Source organism: Enoplosus armatus, chromosome 6, assembly GCF_043641665.1.
Source record: "Enoplosus armatus isolate fEnoArm2 chromosome 6, fEnoArm2.hap1, whole genome shotgun sequence".
NCBI lineage: Eukaryota > Metazoa > Chordata > Actinopteri > Centrarchiformes > Enoplosidae > Enoplosus > Enoplosus armatus.
Window position 1 is genome coordinate 2398159 of NC_092185.1, and position 23649 is coordinate 2421807.

The 23649-nt window shown below is 44.4% G+C and overlaps 1 protein-coding gene across 1 annotated transcript in view; it reads left to right on the forward strand.

Moving 5' to 3' along the window:
- The window catches only part of LOC139286097 (transcription factor SOX-6-like), an 82901-nt gene extending 59791 nt beyond the window's left edge, over window positions 1-23110 (forward strand). Inside the window, exons 8-15 of the mRNA XM_070906777.1 lie at window positions 1-52; window positions 7275-7424; window positions 8715-8892; window positions 10225-10427; window positions 17302-17410; window positions 18601-18771; window positions 20485-20698; window positions 22753-23110. The exon at window positions 1-52 is cut by the window's left edge and continues 28 nt beyond it. Of these exons, the coding sequence (XP_070762878.1) occupies window positions 1-52; window positions 7275-7424; window positions 8715-8892; window positions 10225-10427; window positions 17302-17410; window positions 18601-18771; window positions 20485-20698; window positions 22753-23110 (1435 nt within the window). The remainder of the gene's footprint in view (window positions 53-7274; window positions 7425-8714; window positions 8893-10224; window positions 10428-17301; window positions 17411-18600; window positions 18772-20484; window positions 20699-22752) is intronic.
- The last annotated feature ends 539 nt before the right edge of the window (window positions 23111-23649 follow it).

Below are 23649 nucleotides of genomic sequence, written 5' to 3' on the forward strand. Positions count from 1 at the left end.
ATCTACAATGGCAGCTGCAGCGGCGTCTGGACTCAGCCCGTTACAACTACAGGTAAGACGAAAACACCTGGTCTCCTGACGTTTTATAAAAATCACCAACATATGTTAACAAAACCAAAACTGCATGGCCACCAATAAAGAAGTCCGACGCCTTTGTAATTGGGGTGAACCAACCTTTAAAACCGTACGTCTTCCCACAACAGCAGAAGGTGGAGACAAGCAGAAACAGACTGTTGGACAATGAAGTGGTGAAATGTGTGGAGGGTGGTGGGCGTGTGTCTGTTGGTGCTTCAGTTTCACCAGATTCACTTCTCAACTCTTAAAAACTTTGCACCCAAGAAATATGACTTTGTTTTATTTCTTTGGCAAAACTTTGTCACATTTAGTCATCACTCAAACCTCAATTTCCCTTTGTTGTCTGAAGCACGACTCCTACCTAAACCAAAACATGCTCAGACCTAAACTAAAGGGAATGTTGTGCCCAACATATTGTTATCCTTTCATAGTGTTAAAAAAGAGGTTACATCATTCTGGGGTTCAAGACTGTGTCAGAGTAAAGGCCAGCCAAGTGCCTCTTCAATATCTCTGATGATAACTCAAGTGTTTCCCAACCAAATAAACAACTGTAGAAGAAACACAGTTTCTGAACAGCAGCAGGAACAAAGACACATCTATAAGAGTGAAGAAAGTACACATGGATCTAATCCTGAGGGTGTAACCAGCAGGCCAGAACCCAAGAAAGCTGTATAGAAGTGAGTAGATAAATAGAAAAGACAAGATAAGGAACATTGGCAATGAAACTCCTACTTGTTCTATAACCCCGCCCTAAGTTCAAGTGGGCAAAACAACCTGCAGATTTAATTTTCATTGATTAAAACACGTTTTAATACTGATTTAATCTATACCCGCTTTATATTTTTCATATGAGATTATATGAGACGAAACCTGATGAGTGTCACTGGTAAAAACACAGGCAACAGTTACAGTAAAAGAAGAAGAACCAGGTATTTTGCATGAGAAGTGAGTGCACAGTTAAAAGGGTTAGAATGCCACACTGTGTGGCTGACAGGGGATCTGCCAACACAAAAAAAAAAGTTGCTCAGCTGCTCCATGTTGCAGTATATGTACATAAATACCCCAATACACATCCATAAGCGCTAAACGGTGATGTTAGAAGGAGTGGGAGATACAAATGGAAGCTGGAGGGGGCCCGGCGTGCATTAATTGGCTCAGATCATAGGCTTGTTTGAATGGAGATACGTTTTTTCAATAAAACAACATGACGTATTGGTTAAAGATGATGCTCTGTAAGCCGACGCTAACATGCTAGCGCGCTTATCTGCTGCCTGTCAGCTGTGTCAAACAAAAGCTGTTATGATGAATCACGGAGGAATTCCGCCCCACCAGCACAACACCTGGCCCCGGCAATTCATCAAATATTTTATTGCTGCTTGACACCTGTGGTTTGAGAATAGCACTTATACATAATGGTTATCATAGAACATATTTACAAAGAGAAAAAAAAGTGAAACAAAAACAAAAATGAAAAGGAAAATGAAATCGCTGATTCCTAAAGGCGGTTTGGAATTTCACAACACGACCCCGACACCCCTCCTGCTGCACCTACTATCAGTGGAAAGAACAAAAGCCCTCAAAAGCTTTTTCACTGGCAAACAATATTGCTTCATCATGCCAGTCGTTACCATAGCAAAGCTTTTGGATCCTTCAAGAATCCTTATCTCAGTTTATTCAATGTGAATTGTGGTTTTCACTTATCGAGGCCCTCATTAGCCGCTATTGACTTAGCAAAGCGCCGTGCTGCGCTTAGGGGATCGCAGCCTCAGCGCAGCCTATCTCCACTCCTGGCTTTGAAATGATCAAAAGAGTCTCTTACCTCTCACAAGAGTGAGAGGTAAGAGACCGCAAAAAAAAACCTCATTCACATGCAAACTCATTCACATTTAAACACTGCCTGAGACATTGAGAGGCAGAGAGGAACCTGAATGAAAGAGGAAGCATCTCCTCACGGCGTTGGCTGAAATCGAGTACGAGACCGGGAGAAGGAGGAAGACAGAGAGCGTGGGGAAGTGTTTATGAGAGAGAAAAAAAAGGGTGATTATCTGAGGAATGTTTGTGAGACGGAGGCGCTGGCATCCAGCACATGTTTGGGCATTGTTTTGACAACAATGCCTACGCCAAAAGCAATCATGATGAGATTTATGAGTTGTGCTTGTTTAGTTATGTTTCTTCATCTCAGAGCTCTGCCAGAGGCACTCTTTGTGGTACAGTAGCGCTGGATGGGATGGACACAATAAAAACACCTGCACAGTGTTCTCCTATTCAGTCCAAGCGCCCTACTTTGAGAAGCTGATGTGGCTGTTTACTGAGACGCACTGTAAATCATTTACTATGCGGGTCGCATGTTTTTGGAGTGTCTTTGCTGTGTACCAGAGCTGCTCGTTTGTGTGTCGGAGAGCTAACATACAGATAACTCCAGGGTTTCCCCCAGGACGTTTGTTAGTAATTCAGCCATTTGACTTTACTTCACCAACCGAAAACAATGCAGCGAACATACGATGCGATCCTGAGTTGAGTCTGACGGATCCTGACGCATCTCGTCTGGTGGTTAATTTAGTTACTGTGTAGGTGTCTAATAGCCTAACTCATTACAGACATGGCCTTTGCTGTGTGATGTAGCAGGCTTGTTTATGTAAGTGCAACCACTTCTGCTGACGTTAGCAGAGGACTTTACTTCAGGTTAGGCGGTCCACCTCTGCTGGAAACCCTGAACTAACATGATTCTGATGAAAGAGGTTTACAACAAAACTGATGAGTTGAACAGAAACATTTTATTTCTCTACATCCGGCACTATCTTAAGCCCTTTGGCCTGCAAGTAGCCATTGCGGTTACGCTGTAGTGCCACAGCGGCTCTCTCTCTCTTTCTCAGCTCTGGCTCTGCTTTCTTTATGGGCTCTGCCTTTGGGAGGTGAGGGACAGCGACAGCATTGAAAATCTGTTTTTCTCACAATCACTGTGAGTGGGTGTTTTTTTTTTCTTTTTAACACAGAGCCTTGCTAACACACTTCTGCTAACATCTTGTGTCTTTACTCATCACTTCATCATTTATCAAGCATGAAAACTGTCTCCGGTCTTGACCCTTTGACTCTGTGCTGTTTGTTGCTTGTCATGTTGGTGATGTGTGACGTGAGACCAAATGCACTGTTGCACTCATTAAAAATGAAAGTGTATCAGACAAGCACTTACAGTACACAATATGGAATATGCATTATAGCGTGAGGTAAATGCTGCATGCATTAAATGAGTCATGAATCGTTGTTCATAATCAATAGAATCGATGCTTGTTTAACAAATGACGGGACCTTTTGGTGAGTCATTCAGTTGGGATTTAAACAAGGAACTACTGTAAAGGGTTAGTAACGTCTTGACATAGCAGTCCAGCGCACACACTGAGATCTTGTCTGTTGTTAAATGTTCTTTCGTTTAGTTACGCTTCACTTCACGTTGGCCTTAACTCAGTGTGTGAAACTGTGCATTAGCCTATAAAGAAAGCATTGTAAATACACAATTACACCATGTTAGTTCTACGTTAGCAATCTCCTCTGCTACATGCTGTAGTCAAGTACACACCAGCTGGCATCAAACCCTTTTAATGCCAGATCTGTGCTCAGCACAGGATGGACAGATGTTGTAGCCAGACTCCTCCAGATGTTTCGTAGTTCTGCCCCGCAGCACGCCTTCTGACAGCTGCCTGGCACTGATGGTCAAGCGGGCACAAACTGGCAGAGAGAAAGAGCATATTCTCAGGCAGCGAAAATAAACCTGCACAAGCTACGAGACGTTTACGATTTCTCCAAATTATTGGAGAAGACAGTGAAGGTTCAGAAAGTAACAGCAATAACAGATCGTTTTCTTTGTTTTACGCCTTAATCAGGTGAACAAATCCATCAAATCAAAAGCAGGATAGCTGTCCTGTTGTGCTTGACCCATTGTGACGTGACCTAACTATTTTGATAGCACAAATGTCGTGCAATCAGCGTGGGAACTCGATCGGGCCAATTGTTTCCAGAGCCTCGGAGTAGACCCCTTCGCAAACAGTGGATTCCTGCTGAAGAAAGGCCCCCTTTGTCGCGGCTAATGCGAGTGAAATACAGTTGCTTAGCAGACATTCTTGCTGAAATCATAAGACATCTCTCGCTGTCTGTTTCTGTGTTCTGCCTATTTTTGTTCCTGTGTCGGAGGCCTAGAGACGATGATGAGGAACTAACTTTTGTGCCCCAGAGTCATGATTTCTGCCACGTTGTCAACATACAGTAATTAGGCCAGAAAGGCTTTCTTTGTAATAAAAGAGGACAATGATTGGAAGGCAATCAGATTTGGTTTGTCTCGACTTAAGAAACGAAGCATCTGTTCCATAAAAGAGAACTGGATGTGAGATAATGGTTGTCTTTATGCCGCCTGCCTCTCTGCGTATCTCTTTCACTGTGTTGGACACAGCTAATATTTAGACTCTGTCCTCTGTGTGGGCAAGCTCAGTGGCAGTCGATCCATTTCACCCTCTTCCTCCTCCTCATCATCCTCCTCCCCCTGCAAACCTGCTGAAAAAGACAAAACCTCATTTGTTTTGTGTACTCCTGAGATCGATAGCAGCTCGACACTAAAAGAGGCCAGCTAAAGGGATTCTCCACTCAGTCCTAATGGGACAGGCCGGTCTGAGCACGGAGGAGGCTGTTGGCAGGCCACCATACAGCAGTCCAGAAAGTCCTGTCCACACCCAGACCACAACAACATCACCTTCTCTCTGCTGTCTTAAGGATTATGCCAAAGTAGACCAATGCTATTAAAAAAACCTGCTGATGATCAGGAGGGTCAAAAATGACAGACTAATCATTTGGATTTTAGTCAAATTAGCACTAACGTCAGATAGTCTGGACAGCTGTGGCGCGGTTCGAAGCCCTCTTTGTCAATTTGTAATTTAGGAAATTGCGGCATTGTCTTCCCTTGGGGGTTGACTGAATGGCGAGAGCTTTAGTTGGGGTTGTTTACGCTGCACATTGGCCACCAATCAATCTCAGAGTGTCTTTAAGAAACAGGGAAAAAAAAGGGTGAAAGCTCTTATTCTCAGTCTTTTGTTCCTTCAACAGTTCTCTCTTCTTATTTGGAATCGCTGATGGAATCACGGCTAACAGCACAATAGCATTGTGTGTGTGTGTGTGTGTGTGTTTTACCTCAAAGACTCGTGTGTCTGCCCCAGCCCCTGCTCCCCTTAGAGCTGTAAGAATATCAGGCATCACCAGGAGTAACTCTGCGGTCGGCTTGATTGACGCGAGAGGCCTCACCACCAGCCATTCAAGGCACATTCTTACGGGGATCTCATATCGCCAGGGGTTGGCCCGAGCACTCCCGGTGCCTTCCAAGGAAAATAAGCGGCGTGACATCAGGGCTTTGTTTCAATGGCGAGGCCCCTTCTGTTTGTGTTTAATATCGCTCTGAGAGAAGTGGAAAGACGGCCAGCCAATTTCTCGGGCCCCAACCGCTGAGCCTGGCTCTCCGTCGGTGAAGCGACGGTGGTCTCGTGTGTCTGCGGCGCAACGCTCTCTATCCCGCTCTCTCTCTCTCTTTTTCTGTTGCAAACTCTTTGCTTTTGGAGCTCTGGTCTCAGGAGGCTTTGCAGTTTTGACTACAGGGAAATCAGATCTCACAACACTGGGGGCCGTTTAGGCCGAGGGGGGCAGAGAGCAAAAAACAGAGAGGGAAAGAAACAGAGATGGAGATGAGGGGAGAAGATTTGAAGGGTGATTTTGGAAAGAAACTGAGGGACAGAAGGAAAAGGGAGAGAGTCGGAGGGAGATCAAAAGGAGGAGGACAAAAGAAAGACAGAAACGTAGAGGGAGGGGGGGGGGAGTATAGATGAGGTGAGAGTAACGAGAAATGAGAGGAAAGCAGAAAAGAAAGACAGAGTTGAGGGAGTCTTAGAGAAGGCCAGCCACGTCTGGGTGGTTTTCCTGAGGACAGGCTCTTTGATACTCCAGCACTCACACTCCAATGCATTTAGACAGGGGTTGACAGTGGTTACAGGCAGCGGTTTGTCTGGCCAGCTAGCTTTGATTTAGAAGACCCTGGACTGTAGGCCGAGTATTTGACTCTTTGATTTTTGTTGGATGGAAAATCGGTACAGTTTTTTTTTCTACATTTAATGTTTTCGTCCAACCCTGAAGGCAGATGGCTTATACTTTCCAAGTCTTTTTTTTCTAAGTTTCTATTATTTTTACACTATTTTCAAGTGTTTTTCAATTGACTCATGCTCAAGATGTAATTGCACAATGACTACACCTACTTAAACATGATTGTCCACTATTGTCTTTGGGATTAAAGTTAGTGAAGAAACTCAGTTGTCTTAACTATTTAGTTAAGGACTAACCAAATGTGACAAGATCAGTCTGGAGTGCCTTTTGAGGCTCATAAAGTGTTGTTTGCGATCCTAATTTGGTTAGATTTGATTTGACTATTTAAAATCACAGCTCTGCTGTGAAAGCCAAGACTTTAAAGAAGGTTAAATAGTCAGGATAACAAAAACAGCCATGTGGCTTATTTCCATTGTGGTTCTCATTGTTTTTTGTTTTTTTTAAATAAAGGAAACCAGTCTTTTATTGTTACCAACACTGTGCCAGACATTGTCTAAAAAGCAAATTTCCATACTTACTCTCTCATATTTGTGCAGATCCAAGACATCACATTTTGTATACAGTCAATATCAAAGTTAAGGAGTATTCAAGCAAAGCATTCAAACGTTTCTTTAGCTATTGTCTGGATTTATTTCTTGATGCAAATTGATATACAAGCTGCTCCCAGCATCTGTTGAAAGAATAAGTGTCAGAGATGGATTGTAGATAATTGAAAATAAAAATGTTTTGCTGGAATGCCTCCCTGATAAATACTCGCCCACTCAAACAAATCTTGTGTGGGACACTCTTTTTAAGATCTATGTGTGTGTGTGTGTGTGTGTGTGTGTACATGCACATTTGTTTCCATATGAGTTCTGTGTGTGTTTGGCTCAGACACTCACATATAAACCTCAGAAGATGCGAGCAGTACCAGGGAGAGGATACAGCAAAAAACCCCACAACAGGATCAAGGGTGTGGGGGGGCTCCGAAGAAGAGAGGGGAGAGAATGAAAGAGGAAAGCCACTGACTAGCTGCTGGCGAGCGATGTTAATAGCCTGTCGGTTTGTTGGTTTCTTCCCCTTTTTTGCAGCAGCTGTATGCCGCCCAGCTGGCAAGCATGCAGATCTCACCAGGAGCCAAGATGACTCCCCTCCCGCAGGTTTCCAACTCCTCCGGCCCCCTTTCCCCCTCCGCCCTGAAGGCCGAGAAGCGAGCATCCAGTCCTGTCGCTCAGATTAAGGTGAGTCCGTTGTTGCGAAGGTTGTAGTAGAAGTAGGCAAAGACGGGAAATGATCAAGAAACAGAAAGTTCGATGTGTGGGAGGGTCTCTGTGGTACATGAAGTAACAGGCAACATAATAAGACAAAGGAAAGTGTGAGTTCAGGACATTTATGATAGGAAAACACACAAGAATAATAACGATGATGATAAGTGCGAGTAAAAGTGAGAGGCTGGAAATTTGGAAGTTGTTGAAACAACGATCTGCGCATGGCCCCGTCCTCTTCAACGGCAATTAGAAACAGCTTATTTAAAAGTCACACACTGATACACACTCGAACACACACACACACACTCACAACTGACACTGGCGCTGGCTGCTGTTTGGCAGGAGCCCAGACCCCTTCACTGGAGAGAGCGTACGCCTCATCTTTACTCGACGACGAGGCAGTAATGGAAGCCATATGTGTGTGTGGGGCACAGCTGCAACCGGCGTCACAATAGACCGGCGTCAGAGCTTACCGCACTCAAACAGTAGTGCTATGCCCTCCAAACTCCCCACCCTCCGCTAACCCCTGCACACTCTCAGCCCACCCCGCACTTTGGCATGCCACCCGCAGCCTAACCCCCCCCCCCGTCCTAAACTCTTTTCCTTCTCAACACTCCCCTCAGCCGAAGCTCAGCTCCAAATTAGAGCCGCGTTCATTAAGTGTTTGCCTCCAACACGAGAGTCAGTCAGACCATGTTGACGTGCTGAGTTTTCTGCAGGGAATCCTTACGTGGCTTGAATTCAGTCATGTACACTTCCACTTCTGTGGTTTCACCTTTACACACAGCGTCTTTGTCACTATCTGCTATCCAAAGCCTCTCTGGAAGTAGTGTGTTTAGCAATATTAATACTGTGCCTGTGAAAATTATAATACAAATATTATATAAATTTGAATGCATGTTTTGATACCTTTTTCTGTCTAGAAAACATGTCACTAATGGAATCCTTCATACCTGAATTTTAACAGACTGAATGTGGTGTTGGTGTCTGTTAATGAGGCTACTTTTTACATTTTGTTGTGTACTTTTTTACATTATTAGAAAAAAACATAATTACAAACAACATAAATGTAATAAATTAATAAGTTGAATTATTTGAATAGAATTTGAAAACATTATTTACATCCACGTTGGCTTGCTAGCGGTCTTCTTCTTCTTTGTCTTTGTGGCTGCATGTTTGTTGGTGCGTTACTGCCACCAAATGTTGATCAATGCAATAGCGCGGCATGATCATTAAAGAATGTGGCGTCCGGTCTATTAACAGGAGGAAGGATCCACACAGCCCCTGAACCTCTCAGCCAGACCCAAGACAGCCGAGCCTCATCGCTCTCCCACGTCCCCGACGCAGAGTCTGTTCTCTGGAAACAAGACCAGCCCCACAGGCATGGGCAAGGGCCGCATCCCAAGCCCCATCGCCAACATGGGCAGGAACACCTCTCTGGGTAGGTAACAAACACATACATGCACTTTAACACCAGTGTTTCCTTTACCACTGGGTGGACAGGAGTGGCCATCGAGCCCAGCAGCCCTGCTAAAAGAAGTACATTAGCATTGACTTCGCTGACATGTTCAATAAGAATCACATGGTCTGAATGCTGCTTCACCGTGCCAAGAAACAATTCTGAGGGGAAACACTGACGCACTCTACACATACATGCTCTCTCTCACACACAAACAAACACTCATACACCACCGCATTGTTCACATCTGTACTGTACATCCATCCAGAGCAAACACGTCCGCACTCCAGTGTAAAACTGCGCCTTCCCCTCAACCGGAAAAACAAAAACATCACCCACCCAAACACCTCCCTTCTCTCCGCCACACACAGACAAACCGAGCAGCGTCGCATGCGCCTGATAGACTGCAGACACCTCAACCCGACGAGGAGACCTGTGTGTGTGTGTGTGTGTGTGTTTTACAGGAGTCCAAAGCCCTGTATTTAGCCCCAATGAAAACCCCGGCAGCGGAAGCAGTGAAACCCAGCACACGTTATTTGGTTTTTAAGAGCTTCCTCACATCATTGTCTGCCCGCGCTAGACCTTTTATGCCCCTACCTCTGCTATCTGTTATTAAGGCCAATCTAAACCCTCTCATTATATCCCCCCAGAAAACAATTTCGCCAGCTCCTCTGGAGTGGCTTTGAGGACGCGACGCTTGTGTTCCCTGCAAAGTTATTTTTTGCCCATTTTAACGGCCACCCAAGCATACAGTGCTTCCTACTTGTCTGCTAATTAAACGAGGAGGGCAACGGAAACTTTGCATCCTTTTATTTTATTTTTTTTCTTATTCTTCAAATGTGCATCGGCTTCAAAAGTGTGAAGCACGCCACATAAACAAGGGGGAGGAGGCTCCGTCATGTTTAGACACAAGTGGACTGGAAAACAACTTTACCAACATTTGGCCCTGATCAGAGATTGGAAAAATCCAATTTTTTATACAGATGTTTAATAGTATTTCATAGGAATGTGTATGCCATTCTGAATTATTAGTTTTCAGCACTTGTTTTCAAAGCTCCATTGTGTTTATGAAGGAGCATGAACCAAACAGGGTTCTTCAGGTGTTAACAGTCAACATCATCTGACTCAAAACCCACAAACAAAGAATTGAAATAGAATAAAGAAACCAGTTGCTATGCAGAGGAACTCTTTGAAAACTGCAGATTTAAAAGAAAGACGTTAAAGAAAGACAGAAATGAACCCGAGCCTGTTGTGTTGAAGCCACACACTGTCCTGCCAGTCAAAGTGACAGACAGTTGTCCCTCTCCTATCCAGACATCCTGTCCAGCCTCAACTCCACGGCGCTGTTTGGGGACCAGGACGCGGTGATGAAGGCCATCCAAGAGGCCAGGAGCATGAGGGAGCAGATCCAGAGGGAGCAGCTCCACCACCACCAGCAGCAGCAGCAGCCGGGACACCAGAGTCTGGAGGCCAAACTGTCCGCCCTCAGCAGCATGACCCTCAACAACGGCAACAAGGTAAGCGGGACAGACAGATCACATGCGGCTACGTGAGAAGATGCACTTCACTGATAAGGTCCGTAAGAGTCACATGGTCTGAATGCAGTTTTCAAAGGCATTTTCTGTCATGTGAAGACAGATTTCTCTGCATGCACACACACACATAATGTACAGTGCATGTGACACCAACAGGCAGCAGGGGAAAGTGACATTTACCCCAGTACTGTACTGGTGTAGAGGTATAATTTTGAGGTACTGGCACATGAGTATTTCCATTTTATAACAAGTACGCAGGAACAACTCAGCAGCACTAGTTGACTCCAAGAGTCTGCACTTTGTTCAACCAGCACATGTTGACGTTTTCTATTGACCTGCCTTTAAAGGAAGCTGTGCCTCTAACACAGAAATTTCAAAGTAAAATTACACAACAAAATGTCACATAAACAATTATCAAACAAACACTCACAGAATACCGTCACAAAAATATTCTAAATAAGTACAAAAACTCTCTATTGCTAAACTTCAGATTCCACCTGGATTCTGAGACTATAAATCCAAAAAGCTTTACATATAAATAAACTTTTGAATGCAGGATTTTTACTTGTGATGGAGTATTTTTACTGCTCCTTCAGTAAAAGATGTGAACACATCTTCTAAACTATGGTGAGGAGAAAAGGGGGAGGATCTATATTGTTTTGATCCCTATACAACATTCAGATCCATGTAATACTCTCTCTTCCTCACACACACTGACACACCTCCGTACATCTCCAAACTGAGTTATATTTTCTCCAGTGTTTCATTGGCCGAGTGTTCAAGGTTTCTGCTCAGCTCCTGCATGAGCCTGACGAATATTCATGGCTGATATTTGGTGTCGTTTGGCTCGGGCTGCAGCTCTTGAGGACTTCTCTTTTCTCCTCTCATCTCCACGGCCACCCAGAAGCCAACAACTTTGAAGAGGGAGCAGCTGGGCCAATGACAAGTGATGGTTTTGGCGTGTGAGTGTGAGTGTGTGTGTGTGTGTGTGTGTGACTGAGACTGAGTGGGTGTTTTTTTGGAGAAAAGATGGTGTTAACATTAGTGTGTGTGTGTGTGTGTGTGTGTGTGTGTGTGTGTATAATAGAGTCCAGCTCTCCACTTGCCCTGGAGGGGGGATCCCGGCCTCTGGGTTTTAGCCCAATTAAAGGGCCCTTCTTGGGGAAGGGACCTCCCCCCTCCATGCTCACCTCTTCCCCCCGCTCATCTCTCCCCCTTGGGCTAAAGGAGACAGGGTCTTTGTACCAGGATCTCGTATCCTGAGGGAAATCCATATTCCAAAACATCTTCAATCAGTCTGATCGGCCAATCACAGATTTCAGGGATCAGACATTCAGTAAAATAGGGAACATGATTAGACCGGGCTCTCCTGCGCAATTGATCCCATGTTGCTTGCAAGGATGAGGAGAAGGAGGAGGAGAGAAGCTCATGAATATTTTAGGGGTGGAGACTTTGAACCCACCAACCCCAAGTAGGTCATGATTGGTGCACTCCAAGGATGGGCTGTTTTGAATTTTTTGGACTTGTTTGCCTTGCATCTTCAGGAGGAAAACATCCAAAATCTGGCAAAATATATCTCTGCTGTACTTATCCTCAGTCCCAAGTTGATTTTTTTATAAGTCATTATAGTAGTAAACGCTGAGAAACTCATAAATATAAATTATACAACGGCCTATACTAATAAATTGTTTATTAAGATTTAATGTGAGTTGTCTGCTGCAGGTCTGGCGAATAAAGTTTGTGCTTTAAAGAGCTTTTTTGCGCAAAGTTAACTTTGAAATGATGACAGATCAGAAGGTGAGTGTATTGCAGGGAGAGCCCTACATGCTTCTCAAGCGCTATATTTTCCAACTTTATAAGAACAAAACCAAAGCAATGCAGTAATTTGGTTTATAGCTCCATGCCTCCTAATAAAAAGCTCATTTGGAAAGTCTCAAAGTAATTGTTTCCGGTTCGAGGACGACAGCAGGCCTTGGTGTTTGTTGTCAGTTTGTTATTCGTTACCTAACAACAGCAGCTCAAAGACTCTTTCTCTTAGCTTTAAATACATAATTTTTTCTTTGGGACGGAGACGTTTTTTGTGTGTGTTTTTTTTTTCTGAAGCGCTCAAAGGCTTTGCTCTGTCTTAAACAATTCATGGATGGAACTTGCTGGATACTGCGAGTGTGACTCACCCGCTCCACCTCGGGAGGCAACGAGACCGGCTCTCTTTCTTTACCTTGGATTTGTGTGTTGTTTTCTGTTCGTCGAATAAATTTGTTACTCAAATCCTCCCCTTAGAGACTTTGAAGCTCAGCCCAGGCCTTTTTGTTTTATGACATTGTACTAACACAGCATATTAGGCTTCTTTGGAGGGAATGAGACGACTGCCGTAAATGGTATCTCAGTGTAATATTGAATGTTGAGCTATTTGTTGCCTGCGCTGATTCGACTCAAAGGGAGTCGTCGCAGTGACGTCTGTGTGTGTGTGTGTGTGTGTGTGTTTGTGTTTATTTCGCTTTCTGTTTGTATATTTTTGTCCCACAGCATTCATTTCAAGCATAGACGACAGACATTTCCCTGAGAGCTGAAAGTGATCCTGGACTCCTTTGTGTGTGTGTGTGTGTGTGTGTGTGTGTGTGTGTGTGCGTGCGTGCGTGTGTGTCCTGGCTCTGCACTGGCCTTGGCCATGTTAATGTCATTATAGCTGGTGTACAGACGAGAGGCCTGGCCAGTTAGTGGCATTGTTGAGTATCACCTTACGCTTACGTTGCTTCCAGCTGGCCTGCGGCTGCCAAAGCTCACTGAAATAGCCACTGTGTATGACTGTGTGGGTGTGTGCATGTATGTTTGTGTGTGTGTGTGTGTGTGTGTGTGTGCATAAAAGCCTGTGTGTCCTTTTTTTTTTCATCTAAACAGCCACAAAACACTCCCTGAGCCCACTTCAAGTTTTTCAGAGATTGGCGCAGTACTGCGCTGACATGTTTTGGATGAAAACAGCAAAATCAACCGCGTGTCCCTGGTAGATTGTTCACTCAGACTCTAACTCTTCAGAGTATGAAGTGATAACATGTAGAAGTTCTAAGTCTGCATGGTTAAGTTATCTTAAGAGTGTGACAGCTTTGCACAGGAGCTTTGTAAAGTTTACATGAAATATGATAGAAAAATAATACACTGCTTCGAACCTCGAGGGACTACTTTTCCTGTTTCCACAGGAGGGGAACATGGTGGGTGATGGCAGACTGAGCGCAGGTAAATCTGCAGGCCACAAAAAGAAGGAGCACAAACTGTTTTTAGCGCTCCAAAGATCTGTTTTCTCACTTTGGAGGATGCTGGTTATGCACACAGTCACTCAACAGATTCTAAATCGCAAGCACTGAATGACGAGGATTTTCTTTTGGTGTCTGTGATCTCATCATTTAACAGTTAAGTTGACCGAAGGGCTGACGAGCAGAAACCTGCTCTGTTCCTCTAAAGCTGTCGGCAGATCCCTCAGCAGCTTTACAGAAGTGGGTTTGGAGTTTGGACACTGCCAGAAATTTGAATTTGAAATTTAAAAAAACAAAACTTTTATTTTGGTCTGTAAACAATCAGGAGATTAGCTTCAATACAAAAAAAAATCAGAATGAACAGAAGTTGAATTCTTACCGCACTATTTATAAAACATACATTTTTATACTCGTTAATTAAATTGCTTTAAAAGTTTAACTTGCAACGTTTGCCACAAAGTACTCAATAGCCCCCACCCTGTTTCTTCAACATGCACATTCCTCTCAGACTGAGTTTTGTAAAAAAAAAAAAGAAAAAAAAAAGTATTTATTCTTAACTTTTGTACAGTTTTGAAATTTAGCAGATCTTTGATTTAATATGGCCCATTATAGAGAAATGTGTTTTGTCTGTACCCTGCTGAATAAAGTCGGTCGGCATGCTTGCAGTTTCTGTCGGTAGAGCAGAATAAGTCTGGAGGAAGGCGAGGAGAGAGGAAATGGTTGTATAGAAGTTTATATTGGCTCCGTTGGTGAATTTGGTCTCTGTAGGAAGCGCGCCTGTGAAACCAACAGCTCAGGAGGTTCCAAGTCTTGATTAAAGGTCGACGTAATGTTGCTGTATTTGAAGCCTGAATGACATACATTATAATAATGTATACTACAAAGCTGAGTCTGGCACCTGCAAATAGACTGTTGAGTGTCTACTTCTTTGGGGTTGGAGCCTCAAGGGGTGGAGGGCTGGTGGGCTGCTGCCGCTGCTGCTGCTGGTGGGGTGTTAAGGGCTATGAATAGGAGGAATGGTGAAAAGGAGACGGAGGGCAGGAGAGAAAAAAGAAAAACAGAACAGGGCTGAGTGACAGCTCTATCGGCACACAGAGAAGTCTGGAGGAGGAAAGAGAGAAAGAAAGATGAAGAAAATAGGACGAGAGAGGCAACGCCGGGAGGGGGACCGAGGAGGTTGCCAAACTTGATTGGTCCGGGAGGAGACAGTAAACGGTTGCGGGTCAGCTGGAGACACGCCGTGCTGGCGGTGGTCGAGTTGTAACTGTGGTAATGAGCTCAATACGGGGTGGATAAAAAAAAAAAAAAACAATGTTTGGAGCATTACCCTAGCAACGGTGGAGAGACGCAAACGCCAAGAAGAAGAGAGACCAGGCGGAACAAAAAGAGTCGGGTGTCTCTTAAAAGTTAGAAGTATACATTCAGGCGCAGTGAGAGCGACAGTGTGTTAAACATGCTGCAGCAGCACACACGTGATTTGTTTCTGTGGCACTTGTTTGCACAGATTCAGTGTTTTAAAGTGAATGCTGCGCTCTTTCCTTCCATTTTGTTATTTAAAGTGATATTTTTTAATTAGCCGTCCATCTCAATCACCAGCTTGCTTTAATTTATCTTTTCCCCTGCACACATTCTTCATTGTGTTTAATTAATTAAGTCCTTGGTTAGTTAACTTGCCTGCTTTGAAGTCAAGTGCCACTCTTTTTGCTCCAATTCAGACCGGGGGTTAAATGGTAGTGTAATATCAAAAATGTGATGGGTGAGTTTAACTGTCTCAAAGCCATTCAAATAAGATAAAGGGTTTTTTTTTCTTTCCTGAAAAGTGTGTTTCCTCTTCACTGTAATTGCCTGAGCATCAGGACTCCAAACCCTCTGACACTGTTTGACCAAGTAATGTGATGTGATGAAGAACTGAAGACAACAGCATTTAGAGGAGCACCATCCAATAGTGTACACAATACAAATGGAGTCTCATGAAAGAGAAAGGTTATAAAAAAATAAAAAGAAATCTATAATGTTGCTCCAAAAGGCAGCAGTCCAGTATCAAACCAGCAGGCACACAGGCCAAACCTATTTCAATCTTGACTAAACAAAGCAAAGACAGCTCCTTATTGCATTTGCCACAAGAACTTTCAAGTAGACCAAAAGCAGACCAACCGCATGGAGTATTTGCAAATTTTGACCCAGGTCTGCTGTTAATCTGTATTTTGGATCAGTCTACCTCTATTGATGCTGTCCTAGTCCATTTTCCAAAACTCTAAGTCGACTGTGCATTGCTTTTCCATCGGTCTCCTCTCGTTTACCGGGAACGTTCGTACGTCTCTAACTACTGAGGGCGTTTAGAAATGATCATCTGAAGCGCGTCTGATGGCTCTGCAGAGCTTCTGAGCAAAATACTGCAAAGCTGGCATGTTTGGCGTCATTGTGAGAACTACGAATTGAATCTACGCTAACTTTTAGCGTCGGAGCACCAGCGTCACCACCAGCAGTGGCCGCTATCCCCGTGCTGTTGTTTAGCACCGCTAGCTTTAAAAGAGCTTCTCACCGGACTCGAGGCTTTATTCTTGTCTCTGGACTAGTTTTCCATTCCTCTCCCCTTCCTTTTTCTTTAGCTCTCTCTATCTCTTTCTGTCTCTCCCTCGTTCTCTCTTTTCTTTAGGCCTTTGTTAGGAGGTTGCTTCCTGCGGTGAGCATGGCACTGCCCAGGCACATGTTCTGCGGTGGGCCTGATTACAGCCCTGCCGTAGTGCTGACATTGGCCCGCGCCGACTCCTCATCTATAAACACACACACACACACACACACACACACACACACACACAAACACACATGTACACACACTCGCCGGCCCCTAAGTTCCACCAACTCTGCCAGCGGCTACCGCGGCATGACTTCACCCGGCAACCATTTCTTGCGTCAAACAAAATGCCTCTGTCACCAGAAAAAGGAGGAGAGCCGAGAGGGAAGGGAGGGAGGGAAGGGAGGGAGGGAGGGAGGGAAGGCAGGGGAGAACAGAGGAGAGGAGAGGAGGAGTGTAGATGTGCGGTAGCTGTGCGGAGGGTTCGATGTTTTCCACCGCAGCTTGGGAGCGTGGTGGTGTAATTTTAGCTCGAAGGCCCCAAAGCAACTTGTAGAAGTTATTTGTCTCCGAAGCGGAGTGGCAGGCAGAAGGCAGAATCAGAGAGAGCGCATAACGATGGGAGGGTGGGGAGGACCCTGATGACTAGCATGACCTTGAAGGGGCTTTTCTATCAGCTTATCATATAACCAACATCGCCGTTCGTTTCCCTCAGATGTCGTAAAAAGAAAAAAGAAAAAGCTGCATCAAAATAAACTGCCCATTTTTGGGGGCTGTGCTGGACTTCCCTCCATGCCAACTCAACCCAGCAATTACTTTTATTGTCATTACCATCAAAGTCATCCCTAGTGACCCAGTTTAAAAGATGCCAGGCATCTGCAGGGACTTTAACCAGGCATTAAATAATAAGAATAGGAATTAAAAACTTGAAAGCAGTCGTTTTTTTCGGCAGCTTGCGTCACATTTGCGCTGCAGCCGCATCATATTTGCCGCTTGCTTCAAATAACCGCTCATATCTTTTCTTGTGTTGCAGGAGCGGCTGCACTACGAGACGCTGAGCCAGCACCTGGGGAAGCTCGGGGAGGACGCTGGGAAGATGGTCCATCGAGTCATTGACCTGACGAGACCAGAAGATCTGGATGGTAAGCATCTCCACTGTTAAACTGTGCTGTTTTCTTCTTCTCCCCTTTCCACTCTTCTTTTCTCACACTCTCCTCTTGGTTTGTTGAATTTTGCCTACTTTTCTTTCTCTGCCCATTTTTGGTAGCTTGTACTCTTTCTTGACTTGCATGATAGTAAGAAGGCTAGAGGGATATAAAAGGAAGGAGTTGCTGGAGTTTCGAGAAGCAGAGTCTAAGTTAGAAGCAGTCACATCCTGTTCAGAATAAATTGATACCAGTGACCCTTAACTCTGTGGGCCCCACATAGAAGAGGCCCTACTTCTGGGGGTCTCGCATCTCAGAACTCCACAATGAAGAAGATTCTAGAAAGCCAGAACATGCAGGTATTCAGCAAACACAAATATTTATTGTGCTCCTCAGGAAGCCACGGTGAAGGACACCCTCGACAGCTAAACAGAGTTTTCAGTGTCAACATTTTATGCTCTTGAACGTTTTTTACACTGTTATAATTCCTGCAAAGTAAAAACAAGAGGCTGAATTCTCCTCCTTTTTTCCCCACAATGCGTGTTTGTGACACAAGATCCCAGCCAGCACTCGTACGCAAACAAAAGCAGGCGAAGACAAGCAGCAGGTCTGTTGTGGGTGATGAACAAAGCTCACCGCAAATAAGAATTCTCACATTTTTAATGAATGATAAGAATTGACTTCACGTCCTGTGTATGCTGTGCAGTTAGCAGCTACTGTTGCATGAAATACAACAACCTCAACCTTCTCTGAATGAAGTCTAAGGACACTGACTTGGTGTTACGTTCTTTTTTTCTCCCAACCCACCTGTTACTCATAAAGCACCACTGTTTACAGGCGATGGGGAGTTGAGGAGTGCTCATTGTTAGTTTAGAACCAGAGGAGTAAACACAGGAGCATAGGCACTGAGATACTATCAGGCGGAAGCAAACTGACCGGTGTGTTTACTAACTGCTGTGTTTAGTTCATGTGCGTTTGTGTGTGAGTATGTTGAGGGCATCCCAGCAAGACCCCCGTCAGACTTTTGTTATACATCCTCTCCCAAGGGCAAAGAGGCCTGAGGGGTGAAGAAACAAACAGGAAGGGCTCATCCTCATCAGTGCGATATCCTGCATTTCGGCCGTGAAAGTATGAAAGATGAATGTGTCAGTGGCGGGCTTACAGAGATTGTCCTTTGTGTCACACAGGGAATAACATGACGGAGGCGCGAGTGTTCAGGGAGGCGCGGGGCAGGAACAACACCGAGCCGCACATCAAGAGGCCCATGAACGCCTTCATGGTGTGGGCCAAAGACGAGAGGAGGAAGATCCTGCAGACCTTCCCCGACATGCACAACTCCAACATCAGCAAGATCTTAGGTGAGATTTCATAGATTTGTCTTTGACAGGAGAGAGCGAACCTAAACTCACACAAGTTACAGGCACGATCCTTCCACTTACGTTTTGGAGGATTCTCCTCATTTTTATCTCCTTCTGAGAATATTTGGTTTGAATGTAGTTAGAGTGGATTATTTTTGGTTTTTATTCCCCCTCCCCCCAAAAAAAAAATGTACCTGTGTTTGTGTTGAATATTAGAAAATGGGAGAAAAGAAAAAATCAATAATACAAAAATTCAGATGAAAATAACATTTTAAAACGATCTGTGTAGTAACTCGGAGGGAGATGGGCAGATGATCAGCAGCTTATTTGCTTTCTGTCTCTGGAAGTATTTTCTGAGCTGAACTCATCAACACAGACACATTTGACAGTTGGTCCTCGAACCTGTTCATTTCTTTCAGGTCAGCCTCTCCGCTCATTAGGTTGCTATATTCTACAGTTCACAGGGTTTCTGGCCGGCAGGCTGCGGACTATAAGAAGGACTAGTGTGTTTTTAAACCTGGAACACTTCACACACAGAGCTCCACTGTGTCAGCCTGACTAGTGTGATGGATGCATTCAGTTAAAAAGTCGCCGTGTTGATACTAACCTCCTCGACACAGATAGCCATTCACTCGGTGCGGTGCATGACGGTTGTTCGTGAAATGTTCTGAAGACCTCCACTGTCCGATGCAGGGCTCCAGCGAGCTCGAGGGTAGCTGAATGTAAATGCTCCTCCTGAGCAACATTAACAAATTGCTTTTTCTTAGGTGGGTCTGTGTCCGTGACATGGGGCTTTGAATGGGCTCTGATAAAGGGCTGTTTTGTGTTTGACGAAATGCTGCCTGCATTTATATAATGTTTCATTTGTGCAGAGAATCAAAATTTTAGTCAGATGTTTATTTCCTTATTATAATGAATTGTTAGCTGAATTATTTGATTAAGAGTCATATTTAAAACATGAATAGTAGGATCCTGTTGGCAGGAAGCATTAAGAAATCATAATTTATCAAACCTCTGTGGAAATATAGGAACAAAAAGCAGAATTTAAAGTGCACGGTTGTGTATATGACTGCATGTGTACAATGCATGTCTCTCCCACATAATAACACAGCTGGACTTTGGGGAGTGGGTGGCAGGCTTTAAAAAACTCCCCTCTGTTTCCTGTGTCACAAAAGTACAAGACTAGTTTGTGATAAACCTTGATAAACAGACAGTGTGTATAATCAGTTGTCAGAGTGCTTCGCAGATGTGCTGCGTGCCTGCGGTAATGGCCCTGTCCACTTGTTCAGAAGGTCGTCTTACCGGGGAAAATATGAAGTACACAATGCGTCATTCTTCTGGAGCCAAGAAGGAGCAGAGTGTAATCCACTCCTGGTTTTAAACAGCCTCCTCGGTTAAAGACTCGATGGTGTCTGTTCACATGACAACATCCAACCTGAAGAAACCAGCAGAAACGCTGGTCATTTTATATATGTATACCAGGGCTCATTGAGTCTTTTGTATGATTGAATTACTGTGCAGCTGAAATGACTGATTCGGTGCTCATTTCATCTAATGTACACCAAACTCAAGCTCAACCGGTATCATTGAAACAGTTTAGAAAAGCGCAGCAAAACCTTTTCGTCACTCCCTAAAATCCCTCATTTTTCTCTCTGCCCAAAGTCTGTAATTTCTCACACACACAAAAAATAAAATCTCAATCTTTTGCTGCAGGCTCTCGCTGGAAATCCATGACCAACCAGGAGAAGCAGCCGTACTATGAGGAGCAGGCCCGCTTGAGCAAGATCCATTTGGAGAAATACCCCAACTACAAGTACAAGCCACGGCCCAAGAGAACCTGCATCATCGACGGCAAGAAGCTGCGCATCGGAGAGTACAAGCAGATGATGCGGTCACGACGTCAGGAGATGAGGCAGTTCTTTGTGGGGTGAGTTCCAGCGGCAGTCCCTGAACATCGCAGTTAGCTAAGTGCTCATACTAGTTTCGTGAAATCAGTAAGCTGTCTTTTTCCCCTTCTTCTCTATGCTGCAGCAACAGTTCGTAATTAGGTATATTTTCACAGATAGCTTGTCCAACACACTTTTCTCCGTCACTGCGTTACATACAATGTCAGAGGGACTTTTGCACATTTCTAAAGAGGTCTCATTGTGCATTGACAGCCACAAGCCTTGGCTCACAGACAGGCTCTGTGTCTCGCCCGAGAAGACTTTGACTGATTTACTGCTGCACCTGTGACCTTTCAGTTCAGTTGGCTCTTTAATAAACACGTCGTCCTGCGAGCCACCTCGGCTGGAATATGGGTATCTTAGCAAAGAACTACCTAAATAAAAGATAAAGCATCAATGTGTGTTATTGTTTCATAAAAATGTTTTGGAGGCATTTCGTTCGGATATTTCAGTCTCTTAGCACTTCATATTAACATGTCTCAGTATGAATATAAAAGAAATATTCTTAACTACATCCATTTGCTAGAGGTTTGTGGAGTGACCATCAGGGTTTATGGAGCATTCATGGAAGGTTTCTTCTTGGAACCTCCTGGTTCTATCTGCAAATCCCTTTTAAACATTCGCTGAAGAGCATTATAAATGTAGTCAGTGCAGCGAGGGGAAAAACAGTGGCATTGTCTTAATAGGAACCAGCCATGGATGTGTTTAAAGCCATCACAGTGGCCTGTGTTTGAGATGGATTTACCAGAGGCCACGGCTTTGAATAGGAGCGATTTTTAATAGCTTGTCATTTATTAAATTAGGACAATGCTGGGCGCTTGCGGGCAGTGAAATTGGACACAGACAGACATAGTGGAATATGAAATGTAAGCAGATGTTTGAGAGGGAACGAGAGCGAGTCAGACGTCACAGGCTGAATGCCGCATTTACCGTGTGTGGTCAAGCAAATGCAAAAAAAAAAAAAGAAGAAGAAAAAAAGCTTATGATTCTCCGGGCCTGGACTTTCAATCAAAGCTAAATCAAATAGCTACTGGGAGCCAGTACACAACCAGTTTCTGGCACATTCCTTATAACTAAGCCAGTGTTGTTTTAAAGCGTTTAATGTGAAAATGAGTCTGTCAGAGCTTACAGCCGTAATTGTTTCAGGAGACAGAGGAGGGAAAACTGTTAGGTGAGAAAAGTGACAGCAATTTTCCTGCTTTATGTGGCTCATTTGAGGAGCCAGAGGGCCTGTTTGAGTGATGTGCGTTTACCCTCATTCCATCTATACCAGAACAGGTTATTTAGCCGATGCTGCTGTGAGCTGGCAGGGAGAGCGCCGTGTCACGACACGCCCAGACGAGAAGCGTTGCTGTTCAACTTAAGTGGCCTCGGAGTTGATGTTTTGTTCGAAGGAGGTTCTAATGAATCGGTGTCCGATCAAACGCCGACCTGTGCACCTCGTACAGCGACCGGCTGATGTATTAACTGATCAAATCACTCATTATTTTCATAATTTCATTATAAAATATATTTTATGCTCCCTTGTTTTTTAGCCGTGCTCCAGGGATGGCAGTGTCACTTGATTGGTCCAATATCTCAACAATTATTATATGGATTGCCATGCAATTTTGTACAGACATTCTCGGTCCCCAGAGGATGAATGCTACAGACTTTAGTGATCCCCTGACTTTTCCTCTAGCGCCACCATGAGGTTGACATTTGCGTGAAAATTTGTCGTGAAATTTGATATAATTGTAATGTCTCTGGTGATCCTGTAGCGCCATCATCAGGTCATGACGGGGTTTAAGACAAAAAGTGTTTACTGATTAATTAGCAAATGTCAGAATGCTAACTCAATAAAATGAGATGGTTAACATCACACCTGCTAAACACTGGCATTGTCATTGTGAGCTTGTTAGCATGCGGACGTGAGCATTTAGCTAAAAACACTGTTCATTTCTATGACATTTTATTTATTCTTATTTCACGGGTGGTTTATTGTTTATTAATGAACCCTTTTTCTTCTTCCTGCCCTCTTGTCTTTGTTTCGTAGGCCTCAGCCACAGATTCCTCTCGGCAACAGCCCGGGAGGCGTAGGAGTTTACCCAGGCGCCATAACCATGGCAACGACAGCCACACCATCCCCACACCTGACCTCAGACTGCTCCAGCAACTCAGCCAGCCCTGAACCCACCATCCCTGTCATTCAGAGCACGTACAGGGTGAAGTCCGAGCCCGGCGGCGGCGGCGGCGGCGGAGGCAGCAATGGCGGTGGCGTTGGAGCCTTGGATTTGCCCAGCGACCCCACCAACGGAGACGACGACATGGACATGTACGAGGACTTTGAGGACGAGCCCAAGTCAGACTATAGCAGCGACCACGAGACGCGGGAGGCCGTCAGTGCCAACTGAGCGTGCTCAGGGTGTCAGTTGTAAAAAGAGAGAAAAACAAACTCCTGTTATACTCAGAGACACTTTTTAAGAACACAGTTTATTACAGAGACCTTCAGGCAAACTTTCAGGACATGCTGCGTCATGCACTGAGCATGCTCAGAACGTTCTTGGACAGTATCTTGATGGACGTCCATTTGAAGAAGAGGACTGATGGGAAAAATGTGACCCCCACCGCCCCCCCCGCAAAAAAAAAAAAAACGACCGGAACAGACATTCAGACATCCAACTGACAATGAACTTCAGTTTCCTACACTTTGACAATCTTAACAGGAGCGAATAAGAGTTAGACGAGAGAGAGAGAGAGAGAGAGAGGAAATGAGCGACGAACACATTGCTGTGTGGTTTGTAAAGAGCATGCATGGATTTTGAAGTATCAGGAATTGGTCTTCAACAGCTATTTGGTCTTAAATGTTTAAGGAGTGATTTAGTTTTTATCATTATGTATTTACTTTTTTGTGGGTTTAATTTTCCTCTTTGTTTTTGGTTCTATAGACCTT